Source organism: Orcinus orca, chromosome 16, assembly GCF_937001465.1.
Source record: "Orcinus orca chromosome 16, mOrcOrc1.1, whole genome shotgun sequence".
Lineage (NCBI taxonomy): Eukaryota > Metazoa > Chordata > Mammalia > Artiodactyla > Delphinidae > Orcinus > Orcinus orca.
The window spans coordinates 29221221-29239384 of NC_064574.1; the positions used below are offsets into that span (position 1 = coordinate 29221221).

Here is an 18164-nt window from a genome sequence, read left to right on the forward strand (position 1 = left end):
CCAGCTCTGAAAGAATCGGGGCCCCTCTGGCCCTCACCCACCCCGAGAGGGGCCTTCGGCTTTGGGGCACAGGAGCAGGGCCACTGGGGAGGGGCGAAAGGCAGGCTCCCCCTTCATTCACTCCCCTGCTCCTTCGCCGCCTCCAGCCTCCCGCGGCCGGAGTCCGGAGGCGAGGGGAGGCCGGCCGCAACTTCCCCAGTCCACCTTAAGAGGACGATGTAACCGGCTCGCGGCGCTGACCTTAGAAAAACAAGTTTGCGCAAAGTGGAGCGAGGGGCCCGGGCTCTGGGCAGCTCCGGCGGCTCTTCCACCGTCTCGCAGCCCTCGCCGGCCCGGCGGCGCAGGTCCGAGCCCGGCTGGCCGAGGGAGGGGGCGAGGGGGAGGCGGTGAGGGGGAGGCGGTTCGGGGCCCGGGGCCGCCGCGCGGGCTTCTGAACTGGCATAGTGTCGGAGCCCGGGCTCGTCCAGTCCTGAGCCGAGAGGGGCGCCCCCGGCGGGGGCCGCAGCCTGGGCCCGGGCCGGTGTGCGGGGGTGCCGGGGCCGCGCGCGCCGCCCTCCCTCCCGGGGCGCGCAGCCGGCGGGCGTTCGGCTGAGGTGCCGGCCGGGCTGGAGCCCCGCAGCTTCCCGCGCGGCCGGCGGGAGGAGGGGGAGGGGAAGGAGGGCGGGGGCCGTGGCCGGGACTGTGGGCCAGAGGAGGCGAGCCACGGCGCCGCAAGGAGCCCGGGCGGGGCAGGTGGGCAGCGGCGGGGGCGGCCGGGCCCGCTGCCCCTCGCCCTGCCCTCGCGTCGGTCCTCCCTCTCCCGCGCTGTCTCGATCTGCGCGCCGCCTTGCTCACTCCGAGCTCGCTCGCTCGCTCGCTCTCTCCCCCTCTCTCGCCTCTCTGTGTCTCTGGCTCTCTGCCTGGCTCCCTTGGGTCTGTTTCCCTCTCCTGCCGCTTCTTTCGGGCCGTCCCTGGCTTCGTTTCTCGCGTGCTTGGGGTCTCTCCCCCTCTCCGCCTCTCGATCTCTCCGGGGGGCGGGGGGTTCTCCGAAAATCGCGGCGCTAACGGCGGCTCCTAAGCCGCTCCAGGCGCCCGTACCGGGGAGGGGGGGGGGACCCGGCCGCGAGGAGAGGAGAGGGGGGAGCCTTAGTCATTTCCCCGCTCCAGTCCGCGCCCGCCCGAGCGCGCACTCACGGCCGCTCTCCCTCCTCGCTCCGCAGCCGCGGCCCATGGAGCCCGCCCGCCCGGCCCCCGGCCGCCTCAGGCCGCTGCTCTGCCTGCTGCTCGCTGCGTCCAGCGCCTGGTCAGGTAAGCACCCCCACCCCCCACCGCTGCCGTCCCCAGATTGCGGGTTCAGGCCTCTCAGACCGCCACTCGGCTAATGTCGAGCAGTATGGGGGAGAGGTGCCCGTAACCAGGGTTACAGATGCGGAAACTGAGGCCCAGAGAGGGACAACGACTTGCCCAAGGTCACACAGCCAAGGATGGAACACAGTCTCTCTCGACTCTGACTGTGCGACACTATGCTGGGCACCAGGACAGACCCAGATGAGTTGGTTCACCAGCCCCTGCCCAATCTGTTGGCGGAGGCAGGCTGTCAGAAGCTTTCAGAGCAAGGCGCCCCTGGCTTCTCTAGAAGCTCTTATGTTTTCCACATGTTTGACTTCAGGGTCTAAGAGAAGGGGCAGAGGTCCTTCCAGTACTGACGGGATGGAACAGAAGCAGGCTGTTGCAATTAGGGAAGAGTGAGCTATCCCTCTTGTGCGCAGAGTAAAACAGTGTTAGTATGGGAGAGAGAGAGGAAGGGAGGCCAGGGTAACCCTGGGGTGAGCTGCTGCAATCCACAGATCCTGATGTGGAAACACGGCGGATTGTCCCCGTGGTTGCCAAAGCCTCTTGCTGGATGGTCGTGCTCCCTGCTGCTCTCTGGCCCCTCCTCCTTCCTCCTCCCTTCCCCAGGCTTCCAGGCAACTCCCTGCAGCTCAGGTGCTCTGTGGGGCTGTTACCTGTGGCTCTGAGCGTGTCTTTTTGTTGGCCTACATCAAACACCTGGCTGTATCCAGCAGGCGGGCTCAGAAGTCTACCGTGTGTTCGCCAAGGGGTGAGGTCACCATTCAGGAGCCCTGCTTCTTAAAGGGGTTTTGCAGCACCCTGAGTATCCTGGGAGGGGGTGGGGGGTGGAGAAACTGCGTTAAAGGAGTTGTTGGAGGGAGAATGGGGATCTTGTTTTTTTGGCTCCTTGAAGCCGTGTTGTCAGCAGAGGGGTCTCTGCACCTCCCCTCCCCTGAGGAAGGAGGTAAAGATGAGCTCAGTATGCACCTCCCCCCTCCTGCATTTGCCTAGAGACTGGTAACCATCTGATAGCTGTGAGAAACGGAGAACTAGCAAACAGTGGGTGGAGGGAGTAGTGGGGGTGGACAGCAGCTTCTCTCTGCCCCACAGTTTCCCCTGATCCCCGGAACCCACTCAGCCATCCCCCCACCTCCCCTCTCCCAGTCTTTCAATTACAGTTGGGTCCTCGCTGGACAAGAGGAGGTCCTGATAGATTTCATGGCTCTCTGGTGAGCCGGTGGCATCTCCGATCTACTCCTTCCTGCCTGAGCCGGCCATTTACACCCAGCAAAAGCCTGAGGCCCTGCCCTGCCGTCCTTCCTGGCCTGGAAGTGCACGAGGGTCTCTCTCAAGCGCTTAATTTTCCTGAAGCAGGGAACTGGGTCCAAGTTAATTTCTAAATGTCTATTCCAGACCCTTCTCTAACCAGGACCCCGTGGTTCCATCCCTGGCAAATGAGGGGTGATGCTGATTAATGAGTGGGCAGCTGCCTTTCCCAGGGCTACCTGGGAACACCAACACCCTTCTCGGGAGGAAATTCTCCCCGTTTTGCCTATAAAAACAATCTATAAAATGGTAAAGTTCAGGCCATAAAACTTCTGTTCCAATCCATTCAGTATCAATAGCCTGAAAAAGTGGGAGCAGCAGACGGGCAAAGATTAACTTTGAAATAAATAAATCTTAGGAGGTAAGAATAAACTTCTTGGTTGAGGGTGGTGGGGAGGGGGTGTCACCGCCAGAGCTCAAGCATCCCAGCATCCTTCACTCGGTTCTACAGGGTCCCGGTCACCCTCGCCCGTGGCATGGAATTCACCTGGTCTGGCTGAAGGATGGGCCTTCAGACCCTTCTCCCAGGGCTCCAGGCATGGGCTTTATGACAAAGCACAAGAGAGGCAGGACAGAAGGGCAGGAAGGTAGAAGGAGGCAGTTGTCCAATTTTCTAAGAAAATGGATTTGTTTGCGAAACTCAAATGTCAGGCTTAGGAAGACAGCTTTGGATTGAATGACTACTAGTGTCTCTGGCAGAACTGTCAGCCTGGGCAGTGTCACATGACTGCTGTGGCTTCACATGATCACTGTTTGGAGGGGGCTGGTCATGGGAATTATCTTGGTTGGGGGAGACAGGGAAAGAAGTTTCTAAAGATTGCTCTCAGCACAGATGCTGCCAAAGGGAAATTCTGAAAAGAGGCGGCGAAGTCACCAACCTGTGTTCTTGGAGCCAACATGAGGCCTGTTTCCTCAAACAGCTTCACCGAGGGAGATTGTGAGGCTGGCAGAAGGGCAAGGGGCCGGGGTGGGGACAGCTGGGCAGCCGGATTCTGCAGCACAGCAGCGGTGCCTGACACTGAGCCTGCAGGCTCCTCACTTTGGCCCCACCTAGGTCTGGCGACCTCTGGGACCCCTGCTGAACAGACTTCAGATAAACCCCCATTCACTCCTCGCTCTGACTTGGAGAAGGCCAGGCCAAAATGGGGGTCAGGCTTTGGGGGACAGCTGGCCCTCTGCTGAACCTCTCACCTGTCGGAAGAGGGTAGCATGCTGGTGACTCCTCTGTACTTCCCTAAGTGGTGAAGTTCATCTCACTTCCTGTTTCACAAGAAGAGAAAGGGGGGCGGAGTGCTTGGCCCCAAAGAACTCAGTCTGTGGAAGGTCCTTTAAGGCCTTGGTGTTCTCTGGGTACTTTCTTGCCATTAATTATTCCTTTACCAACCCCGTGGAGACTCGTGGTGTGATTCATCCAGCACGTATGAAGTCCTGATGGGAACCGTGTGTTGAGAGAAGGGAGGAGAACCAATGTTCCTTGAATGTTACCTGTATTCCAGGCTGTGTGCTGAGCGCCTCATCTGCGTAATCCCATCAATCAGCGAAGCAAAGCATGAGTTGGCTGTTATCCCCATTTTGCAGATGAGGAAAATAAAGTCCAGAACTGGGGAAGTAACCTGTCCAAGCAGTAAGTGGTAGGGAGCCTGGATTTTGAATCCTGGCCTCATGGCTAGGCAGCCTTTGAGGGAGGAAATTCAATGACTTAATCAGGGTTACTTAGTCCAAGCTGAAGAGAACCAGAGGGGCCCCCACCCAGCTCAGACAGAGGTTTGTGGAAGGGTTCCTTCTGGGGCAGAAGTTGTTAACTGAGCCATGGTCATTTCTCTGAAAGCGCCCAGAGGATGCAAGCACTGGCAGCCCCTTGGTCCTCATAAACGACAGCTCTGGGAGCAGTGTGGCTCCCATCAGAGCCCCCGATCTGGACAGCCGAGCTCTGGAGGCCCCAGAGCTGGAATCTTCCTCCCTGCATCTTCCTGGTGCCCTTTGCGACAGATGGAGAGGGGGTGTGTGAGAGGAAGGCAGTCTAAAACTGTGGTACAGATCCCACACACGCTCGCTTGCTGCTTCCAATGGCTCCGTGCGACAGATTATTTTCTTATTTGTAGTCCTGGACTGATGGAAGGTGCCCCCCGCTCCGCCTCTTTTTAATGTGCTCAGATTTCTGGTCTGTCAACACAATTCTAATCATGTCACTCCCCTGCTCAAAACTGTTGAGTGGGTCCAAGTTTTCTTTTTTTAAAAAAAAAAACCTACAACAAGGCCTGGGCTCCCTCCCTGACAGGCCCTATTCCTCAGCTACATGTTTTCCAAAGAGCTGACCTGTTGAGATGCTTCTAAACGACCAGGCTTCCTCCCTGCAGCCAAAGCTTTCCTGGCAGCTCAAGTGCATTGGCATCTAAGAGACCCTGAGAAGGCCTGCAGTTGTAGAAGCCCCAGCCAGGCCTTGTTTGCTCCAGGGTTCCCTAGACATATGAACAAGAAGCATTGGGTTTGTTTAATGCCCATTAACACGCGGCCTAACCCAGTTTGGTAAATGCCTTCGTACAAATCCACACCCTCAGCTGAACTTTCTCATCTCTGTGCCTTCACTTATGCTGTTCCTGCCACCAGAGATGCCCTTCCCTGTACGTCCCTATCTTCATATGTCGGAATCCTACTCAGCCTTCCATTTGTGCTGCCTCATGTTCCGTGGGATCTCTTCCTCCTCTGAACGTTCACCCCAGGATTTATCTAAAGCTACTTATCACTTTCCCCTTGCTTTATCACATATGAGTGCATGTTTAGCTCTGGTTCACATAGTGGTTCTGCATTGTAGCCTCTCCACATACAGACACAGCATACCCTACTTGGACAATTTATTGAGCTCTGTGTTTCGGTTTCCTCACCTGTAAAATGAAGTTGACATCAACAACTGTATTTCAGACACTAAGTCAGCCAACCCATGTATAACACTTGAAGCCATGCCTGGCAGGTAGTAAGTGCTCAGTACCAGTTTACTGCACGTTACGTTCAACCAGTGTTGTAATCGTCATTGTTTCGTTCTTTGGGTATTCTCATCTATGGGAGTGGGACTGATGTTGGAAAGCACCCAGCACAGCTCCTTGCACACAGTAGGTGCTCACAGAACAACAAAAGCTGTTGAGAGTGAACACGAGATTGGCACTTTTCCCTGTGGCTTTTGTGCGGTTGGGGAGGACAAGTTGCGCAGAGACCGACCAGCTGGTGTGATGGAATAGTTACTGGGACTGAGCGGCCACCATGGGCACAGCCTGCCTCTAGGTGTCTCTGTCCAGATCCACAGGGCTGGAATTGCCGATTCCTAGACCAGGAAAGCAGGAGGGGGCCTGAGAGAGCCATCAGTCAGCACCTCTTTGTGCAGCTGAGAAAACTGCAGCCCTGAGGGAGGAAGGGACCGGCCAGGCTCACACAGCAGGTCCCTGGCAAGGCCTGGGTGGCATGCCAAGCCCCCTGTCATCCAGGCCAAGGCTCTTTAAAACTGAGCTGTGCTGGAAGTTTCCATCGTTAAAGCTAGAAATCTGACAGGATCCCAAATTCCCTGGAAAATACCAAAGTAATAATAATGGGAAACATTGTTTCTGGCCACTTACTGGGCTCAGCACTGGGCATGTATGATCCCAGTGGGGCTCACAGTTACCCTGGGTGATGTGCATGGTTGTAATCAAATCCATCTGACCAGTGAGGAAACTAGGCTCAGAGAAACAGAGCAACTTGCTCAAGGCCACACAGTAAGTGGCAGAGTCAGGATGACCATAGCACCCATGATGTACGCTCACTAGGCGTCACCTCGCCCTGACAGGTAGAAACACTGAGGCCCTGGGGTACTGGCGTCCTGCCCTCTTGGCACTCCTCGCATATTTCTGTCAATCAGTGTATCCTTCTGGGAGGCAGAGGCGGCAGGTGTTCCCAAGATGTGTTTCTGTCCCGTACTGAAGAAGGAATCATCTGTTTTCACAACTGAAACTGCTTTTCTGTTAACTTGGGCGTTCCTGGGACAGGTCTTTTGATGGAGCCCTCCGCAAGGTGGATTTTCCCTGCCAGGTGTCCTGCCAGGCCCTCGGTCCAGAGAGATGCAGAACAGCTGAGGTGGAAGCTGGCCATTCTACAGAATTGGTTCTTTGTGTCTGTGAGATTTCCTGGCACGTCCGACTGGGGGCGCAGAGTGTGAGATGGCTGCAGAGTAAGCCAGGAGCTGAGGGAGATCAGGTGCCCAGATCAGGGGGAGATTGGAAGCCAGGAGTGAGGGATGAGCCTTTAGGCTAGGGGCCCGGAGCCAGAGCATGTGGGTGACGATGCCACGGTGGGTTCTAGTGCCCTCATTCTTCAGAGCCCACATTGTCCTCCAGAAGTGGCGGCCCATGCTGGAAAAAAGTAGTGCATGGTGTGCTAGGGACTAGCTGAGCTGTGAATGTGTGCTGCCTCTTCCTTATCTTTTTATTTTGGAAAATTTCAAACATTTGCGAGATGAGGAATGGTGTGAGGAACCCCAGCTTCAACAGTCATCGGCCATTCATGTTTCACCTGCCCCTCATTTTTCTGGGGGTGGGGGCAGGAGGGAGGATTGTAAAGCAAATGGTAGACATCAGGCATCATTTCATCCATCAGTGCTTGGATGTGTGCCATTGTCTAATCCTTACACTGAGCCAAAAAGCATAGAATCCTTCATCCCCATTTTATGGGTAAGGAAACTGAGATTCCCCAAAGCTGAGTTGGACTCCTCCCAAGGCCACATAACCAGTGAGAGTTAAATAAAGCTGGATCCAAGGCTCGGTTTACTCAACCATTTTTCTGTCCTTATTATGGTCATTTTAATCACAAATATTCATTCAACAAATATTTTTGAGCATCTATGTGCCAGAGGTGGCTCTAGGTGCTAGGGATACAACTGCAAACAGACAAAAATACCTGCTCTCATGGCACTGACACTAGTGAGGAAGGAAAAACAGACCCAAGTAAACATTATGTCAGGTGGAGACAAGTGCCGTGAAGAGAACTAAAGCAGGTCGAGGGAATAGGAGGTTGAGTGGGGAGAGAGGGAGGGCCTCTCTGAGGAGCAGAGGCCTGCATAAAACTGAGGGAGCAACCATGAGAATATCAGGGGAAGAGCAGGCCACACAGAAGGAGAAGCAAGTGCAAAGGCCCTGAGGCTGGGATGGGTTAACTGTGTTCCAGGAATAGCCAGTGAGTCTGGACTTAAGGGAGATAGGCAGTAGGGGAGTTAGGAGAGGTCAGGGCCAGACCAAGTAGGATCTGGTTCACTGAGCACTTGACATTGAACATGTGAGGTCATGTGGTATGATCACTACTCTGTACATCATCTCATTTAATTCTCACCACACCGTTCTGTAAGATGGGAACTGTTATTATACCATTGGGCATATGAAGAAAGAGAGATTCAGAGAGGTGAAGTGACTTGCCTAAGGTCACACAGCTTATAAGTGCAGAGGTAGGATTTGCGCTCAGACCACTAAACACTGTAGCATCCTCATCACTGCTTTCCTGTTTTCACTCTTACCCCCTCCAGTTTCTTTACCCATAGCAGCTGGAGTCAATCAAATCCTCTTTGTCCTTCTCCAAACTTTTCAGTGGTTCCCACTCTGCCCTTAGAATAAAATCAAACTCCTTACAATGATCCATGAGACATGGCATTTTCGGGACCACATCCATCTCTCCAGCCCCAACCAGTACCACACTTGCCTTCCTCCATGGGCTTCAGCCACAGCAGTCTTCTTTCTGGCCTTCATATGCACCAGCTGCTTTCCTACCCCAGGGCTTTTGCACTTGCTGTTCTCTCCTATTGGAACACCTTCCTTGGTCTTTGCATTCTTCAGGTTTCAGTTGCAATCTCACCTCCTCGGAGATGCCTTTTACAACTGCCCCATTCTAAAAGTGGTTCTGCTTGTTATTCTCTATCGTGGCACCAAATTTGTTTGCACTCCTAACCATTTCTATATTTGTTTAATTATTTCAGCCCTGTCTCTCCCACTAGAATATAAGCTACATGAGAGTAGGAACTACGTCTTATTCACTGCTGGGCCTCCTGGGACCTTACACAGGGCCTGGTAACAGTAGGCAGATTAATACATATTGGTTGAATGAAGAAAGACACTCATTTTCAAAAGGGAGCTCAGAGCCATGAGGTCACACAGGCAGTAACCCTGGTTGGAAAGCAAACCTGTGCTCTAACCACTACACAGTCCTACCTCTGTAACGGGGGCCATGACCACACTGCAAATCCCTGTCTATCGTGCTGAAATAGGGATCCCTAAAATATCAGGAAGCACAAAATATCAGTGCCAGCTGGGATGGAGGTAGGGGCCCAGAAACCCTGGGATTGGTACTTAAACTCTGGCTATATAGAACAGCTTGCCCCAGTGTAGACACCCTGGTGAACGAGCAGGCAAACCACGAAACATGACACAGTTCGTGCTACGCCCTTTTGGCCTTGATTTGGTTTGGAGGGCCTGACTCGGTGCCAGCCTCCCCCAGTGGGTCCTTCATTGCACAAGGCTGTGTGGTGCAGTGGGTGAAGTTGTGGGTGGAGTCAGACTGCTCCGCAGCCCTGTGACCTTGGCCAAGTGGCTGTACCTCTCTGAGCCTCAGTCTTGCCCTCTGTGAAGTGGGGGTGATGACAGCCTGTGTTGCCGGGTCCCTGCGGAGGCTGGTGAAGCCTGTCGTGCTCCTGATAATACCCGTGCTCAATGCTCATTAACCATCATTACTATTACTGTTATCTCTGTGTGGTCACCATTTTATGGTTGGAGCTCTACAGAGCAGGTGGAGGTCCTGCTCCATCACTTACCAGCCAGGACTTGGAACTCACTACACTGCCCCTCTGGGCCTCAGTTTCCCCTTCTGTGAAGTGGAGGCTCAGCTTGGCTGCTCTCCTGCTGGTCCCTTCCAGCTCAGATGCTCCAGCCAGGATGCCTCTCTCACCCTTCATCTTGATGGTACCCCAGACCCCCTCTCTAGCAGGGGAGGCAGTGGAGAGGTACCCACTTTGGGGCACATTCCTGAGTGAATCCAGCATGTGCTACTTCTTGGCTGTGTGCTCTGGAGCAGGTGTCTTGCCCTGCTCTGAGCCTCAGTTTCCTCATCTGTAAAACGGAAATGCTACCACTCTTTCCTCCTGCACAGGGACTGTTGAGGGTTAAGGGAATTAAGAGCTGTGGAAAGTGCTTTTGTGAACTGCAAAAAGCACTATAAAAGGCATCAGCGGATAGTGTCAGCTTGGGGAAAAATCTTGTCCGGAGACTGTCTGCTGTGGGCAGCAGAGTGTGCTGAAACCTTGGCAAATGTCATTTAATAAATGTGCGTTCCTTTTAAGGGGGCCGTTATCTCAGCTGGGAAAACGTGTGTACGTCCTTGATAGCCTGAGAATCCAGAATCCTGAGCCAGAGGGGACCCAGTCACAGGGGGAAGAGATCGCACGTGACTGACCTCAGTGTTTTGAGTCCTGCCTCTCAGGTCTCAGCTTCCTTACCTGTAGGAAGGGGCTGGTGACAACAGCACTTGCTTCACTAGGCCATCATGACAGTTAAATAAATGAGGGCTCCCTGTTATGTGACCTCATCCACACGTTGTACCCATGAGGCCGTGGCCGGGCAGCACCAGGGCCTGTCCTAGAGTAACATCTGGGCCTGGAGGTTGGAAGGACACCCTGGGTGCTCAGCCTCTCCAAGCCTCACTTCCGGTCCTCAGCTTCTCCCTCTGCAAAATGGGGAGGTGGGAAGGAGGTCCTTAGGTTGTCAAGGAAGTGGATGGTGGGTGTTAGTGCCCCTGCATGCTCTCCCAGCCTCACCTGGCCCCCACCAGGCCTGGCGAATATGAAGGGTGCTTACAGCACACACGTATCCATAGTTCTTTCCCTGCTGCTTTGCAAAGAGGGCTGCGCTGCGAGCATTTCTTCATTGCCTCCAGATCCCGTCCAAACCTAGCAAATGCTCACCAGGGCTCTGACCCTCCCTGACCCCCGCCCCGGCCTCCCGCCAACAGCGCATATAGCCTGCCCACAGGTCCAGCTCCAAGTGGTCTTGTGCAGACATTGGGGCAGAGCTAGTTCTGCCTCAGAGAGAATCCTTAGCTTCTCAGGCTTAAGGCTGGGATCCTCTGTCATCCTCTTCATCCTTAAATATCCACTGCATGGTGACACGGCCCTGCACGAGTGCTTCCTCTGTGCTAGGAGCAGCACTGAGCTCTTTACACACATTAGCCTGTTTCATCCTAGAAGAGCCCTAGTGTTATTATTATTATTATCATCATCATCATTCTCATTCTACAGATGAGAAACCAGAAGTCCAAAGGGGTTAAGACACTTCCTGTGGTCTCATGAGTGGCAGAGTTAGAATCCAAACCAGAACATGCATTCAACAAATGCCAGGCACTGGTATAAACCTGAAGGAAACTGCAGGGAACAAAACTAAATCCCTCTCAGAGGGCTTATAAGTAAATCTAGGGTAGGGAGATAGATGCTGATGAAATTGACAAATGCTTGTCATATGTCAGGTGATATGTATTGTAGATACAGGGTGATATGTGTTGTAGAAAAATAAAGCAGAGCAAGGGACATCAAGGGGGGTAGTGTTTTATATACCACGCCAAGGAAGGCCTCTTAGGCCAGAAGGAGGTGAGGCACCCAACATGCAGATATCTATGGGATGAGAGTGCCAGGCAGAGAGAATGGCAAGTGCAAAGGCCCTGAGGTGCATAGAGAATCTGGCATGGTTGAGAGCAAGACTGCAGGGCCCTGGGGGCCACCGCAAGGATCCTGGGCCTCACTCTGAGTACAGTGAAGGGTGCAGGAGGGTTTTGCACAAAGGAATGATGTTACCTTAGGTTTTAGAGGCTCCTCTGGCTACAGGGAGGATACATGTTACACAGAGGTGAGGTGGAGCAGGGAAGCCGGTTTGGAAGCTGAGATGAGGATCTAGGTGAGGGACGGTGGTGCAGTAGAGGTGGTAGGGAGAGGTCAGAGTCTGGCCAGATCTTGGAAGGTGAGGCAGCAAGCTCTGCTAATAGCTGGCTGTGGGTCAGGAGAAAGATGCGAGTCGAGGAAACGTACAGATCTCAGGCCAGCTCTTCCAACCACTGAACATTTGGCCTTGGGGAGAGAGACGATGGTACCCCCTTGTTTACAGGTGAGAAAGTGGAGGCTTGAAGAAAAGTGACTCTACCAAGTCACTCCACTAGGGCTGACATATAAAGGTCTTCTGGCCCCAGAGCCCAAGCTATGGACTATCCTGGCACCTTAGGAGTTTACCTGCTGCATGGAAGGAGCTACCAGGGTCTGCCCTTTCCCTGCAAGGGTATGGACAGTACCCAGTTCTCTGAGTTGCCTGGAGTGGGGGTAAAGGAGAAAGTACCCTGGGCCCACTGGGCCCTCCCCCACTTTATTCACAAGGCCATGTGTATCCTCTTTTGTGCTGGTTCCAAGGCAGGTGCTAGTTTCCACCGCAGAACCTGGGGCATCTCCGCCCAATGGGTACCAGTAGACTGCTCCCAGTGATGACCTGCTGTTCAGATGGTAACTGAAGCCATCCTTTCAGGTGCTAGGTTAGCCCAGTCCCTAGCCCTTCCCCAGCTTACTCACAGCCATTGAGCATGTCCCAAAGACTGTGCCCTGGTCCCTGAATTGTGCCAAGCCCTTTTCTCTCCTCCTCACCTTTGTGCAGAGGAAGAAAAGTTCCACCTTCTTGAATGCCTTCCCTTCTCCCCAGCCTCTGTCAGCTTTCAAGATGCAGCTCAGGGACCACCACCTCCAGGATGTCTTCTCAGATCTCACCCCTCTTCCAATACCCTATCCCCAAGCCTCTTCTTGCTCACTGATCACCCTGCACATGATCATTGCCTGTATCCGGGACTCTGCCCCGCAGTGGTGGGGATCCGTCTTACTTGGCTCTGTGTCCTGTGGCATCTAGGACAGGGCCTAGCAATAGAGTGAGGTTTGAAAGGGCGTGAATGAATCATTCTGACTCCAGAGGAAAACCAGTGCCCCAAGCTCCCCAAATGGGAACTGCAGAGTCTACACAGCCGTCACCCATGCAGCCCCCTCCTGAATGCATCCTGGGGACCGTCTGCCCCACCCAGGGTCATGAGCTTCAGCAGGGCATTCCAGGCTGGCTTCTTTACCACTGTGCCCTACGGCTAGCACCCAGTCAGTAGGTGCTCAGTAAAGGTTTGAGTCTCTGGTCAAGGGCAGGACCCTGTGCCGGGGCCATGCAGCACTTTCCCACCAGGAGCCAGATTTGAGGGAAGCATCTCCCCTGCCCTCCTTCCTCTCTCACCACCCTGTACGTGCCAGGCATGTTCACCACTGGGTACACTCACACACTTGGGTGCATGGACACATGGTGTACACAGACAGTGGTCTCACACACGCTGGGCCCCTGCTCCCCAGCACTTAAAGCACACACACCCTCACATTCACACTCATGTATACACCATTTCCATCGCACACGTGCCCTCCTGCGCGCGCACACACACACACTTGTGCGCACATCCCGCTCCTATCCTCCCCTACCCACACACATATTCTATGCACCCACATGCTCACACCCCTCCCCGATATCTGTCTGTTCACACCTTAGGTGCAGACAGACCCTCTCATGCCACCAACAGGTTCACACCCACATTCAGATACTCTCCTAGGCACAGTTCATGCCCCCCTCCTGCCCCTGGTCCCTGGTCCTCTTCTGACACACTTCTGAGCTGCACCAGAGCACATTCCTGCACATACGAGCATCTTGTGCACATGCCCACCCATGCACATGTGTGTGAACACTTGTTCTTGGCGCACTTGTGCACTCGTGTACCCACTCCTGCATCTGCCCTCTTTCACTCCTGTGTGCATACTCCCATCCACACTCCTGCACTACACACTCTCGTACAGAGACATCAGAGATACCAAAGGCAGCACCTGATGAGTGCTGCTGTGTTGGGGGGATAAACCAGCAGCCCCCTGAGGATGGCCGAAAACGATCGAGGTCAGGAAAGGGGGATGCTGAGCTGTCCCAGCTGTGGGGGCCGCGGTGGATGCCATCTTGGGATGCTGAGCCCTGGGCACTGCCAGACCTCCGGCCTCCTTGAGTTTGTGGAAATCTGAGGGGTAACCTCCAGCCTGTCCCCAAGACCCCTGCCCTGGTGACCCACTGCTTCCAGGAGCAGGCAGGCTCCCATGCAAGTGGCAGTGAGCACCCATCAGGGAAAGGCTGGCTCTTGGGAAATGTGCATTTCAGCTTTGCTTCTGCATCTTTATGAAGCAGGAGGAATCACACCCAAAGATCACAGTGGCCCTGTTTCCCTCCCGGCAAGTTTCAGTTCTAAGTTGATTTGTTTGTTCCATTAGAAAAGCACCCATGCTTATTTTTTCACTTCTGATGAAATTGTCTTCATCTTTTCTTAATCTCAAAAACTACACATGATTGTTGTACAAAAAAAAAATCAAATATTTTTCCAAGTCCAATGGTCAGGTTTCAGTCCCCATCTTATTTCATCTCTCGCACCCTCCTTGGCCTATTCGTGGAGGACAAAGTGGGCACGGTGGGGGAAAGCAGGTCATGGGGAGGGGGCAGGAGATGGGGTCAGAGGTGCCAGCAGGAGTCCCTGTCTAAAGGGTTGAGGCTCAGTCCAAATGTAGCATTGGAGTTGTTTCTTTAAAGTCTATCTTGTCTGCTCGTGTGCAAGCCCCATGAGGCCAGGACACAGCCGTTCTGCAGCCCTGAGCTGAGGGCCTGGCTCACAGCAGATCCTGGTAATTCATCACTGTCCAGCCATGCTGTGAGCTCCCTGCATCCTGTGGACAGAGTTCCTCGTACAACAAGTACACGGGGCAGTTCCACCCACTGTGCTGACTTCTTCCATTAGATAACTTACGTGTTTTATTTCATTGCTTAATATTCTTCCAAAAGCAACAAATGTTCACTACAAAAAAGAGAGAGAGACTTCAATATATTATTTGCTATAAAATAGAAAATATGCCTATCCCCGTGTCCACCCTGGTCCACGCTGGTCCCATTTCCCAGTCGTAACTTACCTCAACATCGTGATGTTAATCATTCTAGGCCTTTTCTCTAGACGATTAGATCAGTCAGTCTGCAGATGTTTATTGAGCATCTGTTCTGCGCCAAGCACTGTATTTTCTTATTACCGAATGGGATACTGTAAATATTCTTTAATAGGTATCCAGTTTAGAAAATCTGAAAATACCCAAAATAGAAGGAAAAAAAGGAAAAACCCATTAGATTCATGATCCAAAGAGAGTTGTGTTTTATAGCTTTGTATAGTACCTTGCAGTTGTTTATTTATACGTAGTTTCAGTTTACAATGTCATGATCATACTGAAAGCAGTTTTCCTGCTTTTTTATTGCACAAGTAACACAAACAGAAGACGTAAAAGCAAAATCCCTTGGAAGTCTACTACTCACAGTTAATTACTACTAATCTTTAATATCAGATATACATTTTTTTCAAAACTAGAAGTTTGGGATCACACTGAAAACATCACTCAGGAACTGACTCTGATCTTGTAGTCTATTTCTGTGTCCATAATTATAATCCTTACATGTAGGCTTGGTCATCATGTGAGTTCATCATCAGGGGATCAGCAGCCTCCTTTTCTTGGAAATTAGAATATTTCCAATTTTTTATTTTTATAACAACACCTGAATGAATGAAGCAGAATGTTTGCACATATCCTTAGTAACCTGAGTATGATTCTACATATTTATTCACTCATATTTTAACAACATCAAAACGTTGATCACAGTTATCTTTGATGGTATTCTATGAGATTATTATTTTCCTTTTATACTTTTTTGTTTTCTCTAAATGCTTTGCAATAAACAGATTTTATTTGCTAACCACAGTATCATTTAAAATTATGCCATGCAAAAATTTCCAGACTGCTACAGTTTCACAGTGATGGTTTTTTATGGCTGCCTGTAATTCCGTCTAGTGGACAGGCTACTGTTCACTTAACCTTCCTCTGTCATTGGCCACTTGGGTTTTTTCCCAACTTTTTCAAGATCATTACATGGGAACCCCACTCCATATCTGGGGTCATGTCCTCATGGAACAGCCCAGCAAGGGCTGGAGAACAGGTTTCACACCTGTGGTACCTCCTGCCACACTGCTTTCCCAAAAGGATGCGCCACTCTCCACTCCCACCAGCATCATGTGACGATGCCCAGCTGCCCTCCTCTCCCAGAGACAGTTCAGGCTGCTAAACCATCGCTTCCTCTGCCAGGAGGGCAGGAGAGAGCGGGAAATGGGTTTGTCAGTGATGCCAGCGCGATGACCCCAGGCCCAGAACTGCGGGAGTGATTTTTAACAAGGCCGATTCCCAGAACAGAACCTGCCGAGAAAAAGAAAAGCAAGCAAGCGAGGGAACGACTCTGCTGGAAACACACACACACAAGCAGATTAAAATAATATTTGGCACTTCTGTCGCACTTTTAAAATTCTTCAAACGCTTTATAAACACTAGCTAATTAATTAAGCCTCCTAAATCTGGCTGCAGTTGGTAGAGAGAGCTTGAGAGGAGCTAAAAAAGGCGGGGCGGGGGGGGCGGCCCCACACAACTCCAGATTTTATTGTGGCCTCCTGGCTGTGACTGCAGGCCTCCGGCTGCACAAGAATAGCCCTGTCCCAGCCGCAGGCCTGGCTCCGCACCTCCTCTTCTGCTCCCGCCTCCCTCGCCAGCTGCTGACTCACTGCCCTGTGCGGTGGTATTGATAAGGATAATAATAACCACCATTGACTGCATGTCTATGGGCCAGGCACAGTCCCGGGCTCCAGGCTCGCCATCTCCCAGACCTGCCTGTGACAGCCGCTTTAACAGATGAAGAAAGAGCCTCAGGGAGAGGATTTGCTCAGGAGCAAGTGAAATCCCTCCTTCCTTCATTAATGCGTTCATTCAACGTGTATTTATCAAGGGCCCGGTGTGTGCCAGGCAGTGTTCTAGGTAGGGGGCTGGAAACACTTCCTTGTGGATCCTTCGTCCTGCTTGGGGGGAACATGACAGTCCGGAGAAAATCAAGTATATAGTAATGTATCTGTGGTAATAATGGGAACAGAAACTAAAGTTTAACCAGCACCTGTGCTGCAGGCACTTATGTCCAGCTGTGTCCTCATGACTATCTCAGGGGTGTGGGTGCCAGTACCCCACTTTGTGGGTGACGGAGTGGAGGCCCAGGGAGGGCGGGTGCTGAACTGGCTGAGGGTGGACCGTGCTCTCACGCAAGCCTGCTGGCCCGTGCTTCCTGCCGGTGGCGTTTCTAGTCCAGTCTCCAGTGTAGACGCAGCCCTTCGGGGATGGTCCTGCTGGGTGCTCATGGCAGCTCTTGATGCTGCCCGGGATCTCCTGAGGTCCCTGCCTGCCCCTGTGGGCCTCCTCCGTGTGCCTCTCACACACCTGGTCAACAGTTCTACCCCAAGCCCCTGTCCTCTGCAGACAGCGGTTTCTTCCCTGCACCATGAGGGTCAGGCTGTCCTCAGGCTGCCACTCTGCATTTTCACTCACTCGCCATGAGAAACGGGCAATCCCTGGCATGGGAGTCAGGGCTGGGACCACAGGAAGGGGATGAGAGGCCTGTCCCGAGGCCCTGGGCTTACCTGCAGTGAAGGAGTCTGTGGCTGGGTAAATTCACAAGGTCTCTCTCCAGCTCAGCCGGAGGTGAGGGGCTGCTCGGGGCAGCAACTGCAGCCCTGTCCAATGTACAAGGCAAGGTGGCCTCGGTCAGGACAGGACAGGGTCACATCAAGGGTCAGTGGAGCAACCAGGCAGAGACCAGTTGGCCCATCTGCACCTCTGCCAGGCTGCTGCCACTCCGTGTCTCTGTCTTATTCTCTCTTTCCCCCCGCCTCCTTCTCAGTCTCTCACTCCATCTCTGTCTGTCTGCCCCTCCCTCTGCCCGTCTCTGTGGTTCTCTCTCTGTCTCTGTGTGTGTGTGTATGTGTGTGTTTCTCCAAGGTCTTCATGATCTGTCCTTTCTGCCCACCCCACACCTTGTTCAGAATCAAGGCCCTGGCTGCACCTCACTCCAAGCATCTACAGCACCTCTCACAGCATCTTCACCAGGCCTGTCCATCTTCCTCCTGTGTCCCCCTCCCTCCCAACCTCCTCTACTGGGAGTCCCTGTTCATGTGCCCCAGTCCTCTCCAATTTGGGGCTCAGGTCCCTCCCCACCGCCAGCCTCTAGGACCCCTTCCAGCTGTCCAGCCTGGGAGCCCTGGAGGCCCAACCTGGGTCCAGCCCCTGTGTGTCCCAGCACCCAGCCTGGGCCTGGCCTGAAGGAGCATCAGCGAGATCTGGTGGGAGTGAAGTTTGAGCAGCTGACCCTCCTCATTTATTCATTGTGTGATGACAGTAGCTTCCCCTGTGCCCAGCTTGGTGCTAAGTGACTTCTGCGTGTGATCTCATTTTCTTTTCAGAACACGCAGAGGCCTGGGGGTGGTCTACCCATCTTGTAGATGAGGAAACTGATACTAAAGCAATGCATAAACTCAGGTCATGG

At 53.1% G+C, this 18164-nt stretch overlaps 1 protein-coding gene across 2 annotated transcripts in view; it reads left to right on the forward strand.

Moving 5' to 3' along the window:
* The first annotated feature begins 204 nt into the window (after positions 1–204).
* Positions 205–18164, forward strand: part of SIRPA (signal regulatory protein alpha) — a 42742-nt gene continuing 24782 nt past the window's right edge. The window contains exons 1-2 of one of the 2 annotated variants that reach the window (XM_004272957.4): positions 205–344; positions 1200–1287. In XM_004272957.4, coding sequence (XP_004273005.1) covers positions 1209–1287 — 79 coding nt within the window. In that variant the 5' untranslated portion in view covers positions 205–344; positions 1200–1208. Of the gene's footprint in view, positions 345–641; positions 733–1199; positions 1288–18164 lie in introns of those variants that run through there. The other variant, XM_049699740.1, reaches the window with a different exon arrangement.